Source organism: Brassica oleracea, chromosome C9, assembly GCF_000695525.1.
Source record: "Brassica oleracea var. oleracea cultivar TO1000 chromosome C9, BOL, whole genome shotgun sequence".
Taxonomy (NCBI): Eukaryota; Viridiplantae; Streptophyta; class Magnoliopsida; order Brassicales; family Brassicaceae; genus Brassica; species Brassica oleracea.
The window spans coordinates 7,133,731-7,139,224 of record NC_027756.1 but is presented as its reverse complement, the minus strand read 5'-3'; the positions used below and the strand labels follow the sequence as shown (position 1 = coordinate 7,139,224).

General features: G+C 29.2%; 1 protein-coding gene across 1 annotated transcript; it reads left to right on the top strand.

Annotated features, from left to right (window-relative positions):
- On the top strand, positions 1-885 carry LOC106317515 (transcription factor bHLH84). Its single transcript, XM_013755323.1, has 2 exons — positions 1-477; positions 589-885. The coding sequence occupies exons 1-2, from the start codon at positions 1-3 to the stop codon at positions 883-885; spliced, it is 774 nt and encodes a 257-aa protein (XP_013610777.1).
- Positions 886-5,494: the final 4,609 nt, after the last annotated feature.

Here is a 5,494-nt window from a genome sequence, read left to right as displayed (position 1 = left end):
ATGGAAGCTATGGGAGAATGGAGCACCGGCTTAGGCGGAATGTATACAGACGAAGCTGACTTCATGAATCAGCTCCTTGCCTCTTATGATCAACCTTGTGGCGTTTCGTCCCCAGAGACAACCGCCCCAGCCGCAGCATACCACCCCGAGAAGGCTCATTTGACTGGCGGGTTCTGCTTCTCTCAGGAGAGCAGTAGCTACAGCGCGGGGCATAGTGGCTACTACGCGGTGATGCCACCGCGAGAAGAAAACAACAATGGGATGGAGGATGTGACGATCAACACGAACTTGTATCTGGTGGGTGAGGAGATGTGTGAATGTGAAGTGGCGGAATACTCCGCTAAGAGCCTTTTGCCTTTGGAGACTGTCGAAGAGAATCAGGATGATAATAAGAGGTCACTGGAGACGGAGGATGATCAAAAATTGTTCAACGCATGCGAGAGTTCCAAGAAGAGGTCGCGTGCCATAACAACTGACGTAAGTTGCATATATATTTTATTTTTATTTTCTTAACATAGCTAGGTGGTAAAAACGGTGCTTGCATGTATAGATATAGTTATATATTTTCTGTGCTTATAACTAAATCAGAAGAACAAGAGAGCCAGCAAGACACGGAAAACTAAAAAAATCATGGAGATGAGTGACGATAATAACAATTGCGGTGGAGAAGTACAGACGGAGAAGGCTGGGGGAAAGAGAAACACCAAAGCACTTAAGATTCAGAAAACTTGTTATTCGGATGACGAAGCAAACGGTGGAGACACTTCCTCCTGCAAAGAAGGTGGCGAAGACTGTAAGGCTCTAAACCTCAATGGCAAGACTAGAGCTAGCCGCGGTGCTGCCACTGACCCTCAAAGCCTCTACGCAAGGGTAAGTTTTACATAAATTATAGACGGCTTCCATTTTTCCAAACGCATTAATGTATACAAAACATTTAAAGAAAAAGCTACTTATAGAAAAAAAAATAACAAAGTTCCAATTTAGGATAAAAACTACGGTTTTTAATATATATATATGAAAATATAATCACAAATGTAAAATCTTACAATAAAAAAGTTGGTTAGAATACTATATAATATATAGATTTATTTTAACAAACGCACACTAAACATTAAAACTAACGTTTAAAAAATCAAAAATAACAAAGATAATCAAATGAGCCTTTCTTATGTTATATAAGATCTGTTTGCATTATATAAAAGAAAATTTCGTACGTAAGGCTGAAAACTAAAAGAAAAACCGATCTTATGACGGTGCAGAAAAGAAGAGAGAGGATAAACGAGAGGCTAAAGATTTTACAAAACCTCGTCCCTAATGGAACAAAGGTATTTCATGCAAATGATTTTAATCGAAATTATTACGTAACGACATCAATTTTTTGCTCGATTTTATTTCTTCACTAAGACATGAATATGTGTTACGTATGTAACAGGTCGATATTAGCACGATGTTGGAGGAAGCAGTACAATACGTCAAATTTCTCCAGCTCCAAATTAAAGTACGTTAGGTTTCAATTATTAGATGAAGTCCACTATATAAACAATTAAACATTAGGCATTAATATATTCGACATATATATATAATTCTGTAGACTTTTTGGAAAACCAAAAATATTAGTTTAGAAAAAATAGTTTTATAATAAGTCGAAACCATATTGTGGTAAAAAACAATTATACTGTAAATAGTTGTTTATTGAAAGGTAGAGAATTAATAGTCTTCATAATGAATAATGCTACAGTTGTTGAGCTCTGATGATTTGTGGATGTACGCGCCCATTGCCTACAACGGGATGGACATTGGCCTTGACATGAAACTCAACTCACTCATATGATTTACGAGATTTTCGGACATGTTTTTCTATTTACGAGTTCCACTATAAACTCTCATACGATGTTAAATACGTGAGAAATGGGGAGTCGCATTTAACGTTTACTACTGTGCGCAAATCGAGATATATATGCCCAACATTTTTTTGTGGTATTTGAAATACTGGTGTCCTATACCTCTTTTGATAATGATTTCGTTTTTTTTTATTTGTTGGTTAATCGTTTCGTTTAAGTAATATATATTTCAATAGTAATATATATATATATATATATATATATATATATTAGGTACATAATTAAAAGAATTTTCCTTCAAAATTTAATTATTCATACGCATAAGAAAATATCTCATAAAATTCTCGTAGTTTTTCAAATAAAAACCGACTCTTATCTACTCTATTAAAATCTCCTAAAATGTATCTAACAATTTTTTATTGTTGAACTAATTCATTAGTAACTTAACAAATTAAATCAAATATATCTAAATTATTACTATCTTGTATTTTTTATTTGCTTTTTATTTCTCCTATTTCCTATTAAACTATTTAAAATATTTCATTTTTTGAAGATCTAGACAAAATCTTTTTTTCCTAAACAAAATTCTATGTCAAACAATATTCATCGTATAATTACTAAAATTTTGTACACAAATAATAGATAAATTTTGTGATCAAATAGTTATTAGATCACAAAGTCTATTTATCAAAAAAATCTATATCTAATTTGTGGGTCCAAATTCTGTAGCTTTAATTTATGTAAATATTTTAAATATTTCTACACTATTAATATATCATATTTTTATTTTATGAATTTGTTTACACTTTCATATGTATACGTTATTAGGTAATAACAAATTGTAGACATAATAATCAAATATAAACAAACTTAATCTAATTATATTACATATAAATATGTTTCAACTAACAAATTTTCAAACAAAGTAGTATCCACAACACTATTGTTACTTAACATGAACAAATAATGTTTTATAATCAGACTTAAAATATAAAATAAAAGATTATGTTTCTTAAACAAATAATATTTCAATTAATGAATCCAGTTTTGCCACATATAAAAACATTTGCAAATAAAAATTTGAAAATGAACTATTTGTAAAAATTGTAAACAAAATGATATATACCTAAATATATGTATAATTAAATATATATATATATATGCGCATTGTGCTGTTCAACTCTAGTATCTTACTTCTTCTTTTTTTTGTAAAAAGGTTTTCTAATTAAAATTCAAAAAGACATACAAAATATGGCTTAATAACCATATATAAAGTTTGAGAAAGTATGATGAGACATGCCTCATATTCAACCAAGCATTAGCTTGTAAAAAAAGAAACTTATGATACCTAAGTTTAGTGAAAACAAGAGAATGATGAAAACACTAGGTAGATAGTCTATGGTTACCGCGGCCTCGACGACCTCGATTACCCTTTCCTCGTACTGTGTTCCATTCCATATCTTGAAATTTTTGAAGTGGTTTTATCGGCCTTCCACCTCTAGTATCTTACTTATTTTCTAATCTTTTTGTGTTTAAGATATTTTCTCTAGAAATCTACAGTTAAGTTATCTTTGACTGACCAAACATTTGCAGAAACATTATATTCCTTATTATCCAATCAACTCTAATTAAAACAGCATTTAGAAGATACAAATACTCATCAAATGATCTTTAATCAATACTTTTATACAGAGATTGTGATCAATCATTTTCATTTAAATTATATAAAGTAATAAAATAATTTTATATAATTAATTTATTATATTTTATAATATTAAAATTATGTTTATATCCAGAATTAAGTTTATACTCTTAAAACTGAAATCTCCCATTTTTTTTTAAATTATTAGAATAATATTTAAAATTTAAAATATAATTTAATATATATATATATATAATTAAATATCATACATTATTTTGAATAACAAAGATATACAAATTTGTATATATCATCTATTTTATTTTTATGTTAATTTTAATACAGTTTCTACAACATACTGCTTTTAAAACATATTGTTATTATTTTTTCGTAAGTCTCTCTTTAAAACTTAATATCTGTTTCATCCTCGTTTCATCCTCTCTCGAGAAGATGTGAAAGTTGTCATAACATCTATCTCAAGTTGTTTTACAGATTCAATTTTCAACATTATTTATCATAAACGTCTTAACTTAACCATTCTTTTAACTAATAGCCAATTAATTAAATTGATGAAATCATAAAACTGAATAATATGCTATCCTCTCTGTTTCATAATATAAATTGTTTTAGAAGAGTTTTTTTTTTCAAAATATAAGTTGCTTTTATATTTCAATGCAATTTTGTATTTTTTAATATTATGTGACCAATTAGATAATGTAGTATTTTTATTTTTGGTTGAATTATATCTAATATATACATATTAAATGATACTTTTTGAAGTGTAACAATTTTAATAATTGACGTGTTTTTTTGTTAAAATTACTTACATTGTGAAATATAGGGAGTAAAAGGTTTAACAAAGTTATAAAAAAAAAAAAGAAACCTTCCACAATCTCAAATAATGATCCATCCAAATATTCTCAAATACTCAAGAGGTGAGTAACAAAACAATCCCTTAGTGAGGTTTTTCTAAACACAAAATTTAATAGGGCCTTGGTTATGCCTTGTCCCAATCTCCTTAAAGGTGGATGAATGATATGTTGACGTTTGAATGTTACTAGCTCTTGTTTGGTCTGATAAAACTTTTCACAAGGTTATGAATTAGCTAGTGTTGCTTAGATGATAAAACTAACGAGTGTAATCTCGTCTAACTTGGCTTGATTGACAAGTCTGTAAATTTTCCCTACCCGTTGACCGTGTCTTTCTCAAAGATGAACAAATGTGACAACAGAATTCAAGAGAATTCTATAAACTTTATCAATGAAGGCTTAGGTAAAAACTGAACTAGTACATAGGTTTATATAGTAAAAAAAAAAACCTACAATATGTATTCTATATTTTCGGTTATTTAATATTTTAAAAATCGGACCGGACCAGCAGGTCGAACCGGTCCGACCGTGACTCGTTGAAGAAGCAGAGTCCGGTTCGGTATAAAACCCGGATTTGAGAAAAACCGGTAAAATCGGCAAAAACCGGTGATCCGGGTCAACTTCAAAATCCGGTTCTAAAAATCTACATATAATTAATAAGTTTTTAATTATTATTAAAATTTAATGTTTCATAATCAATGTTTGACTATCAATTTATGATTGATTTTCTGTTTAATTCTATTTTCTTAAGAAAGAATGTAAAACAAAATTGTTTTTTTTTACTCTCAAATACTATTGTAACTAGGATAAGACCCGCGCCTTGCGCGGGATTAAGTTATTATTTTTATTATATTTTGGAGAATGAAACAATAGTTTGGCTTCATTTGGATTACGGGTGTTCAACCCGGATATCGGGTTAGTTTCGGTTCGGTTCGGTTTTTTTCGGTATTTGGTTAGTAAAATATAACTACTATTTTAAATCAATATTTACTTTGACTTTAGTCTTTCACATACTTTTGAAAGATTTCAACTGGACGACTAAATTGATCAGCCAATCTTGTTGCTTTAAATCATTAGTGTTTATATATATATATTATTTAGTTTGAATATTTATTAAATAAAAATTCATATGCGTTATATTTTAT

Bases quoted from the DNA above. Each gene is read 5' to 3' on its own strand.
- LOC106317515 (XM_013755323.1), top strand. From the start codon at position 1: ATGGAAGCTATGGGAGAATGGAGCACCGGCTTAGGCGGAATGTATACA. The intron at 478-588 runs GTAAGTTGCATA...TAACTAAATCAG, and splicing joins CGCGTGCCATAACAACTGAC to AAGAACAAGAGAGCCAGCAA.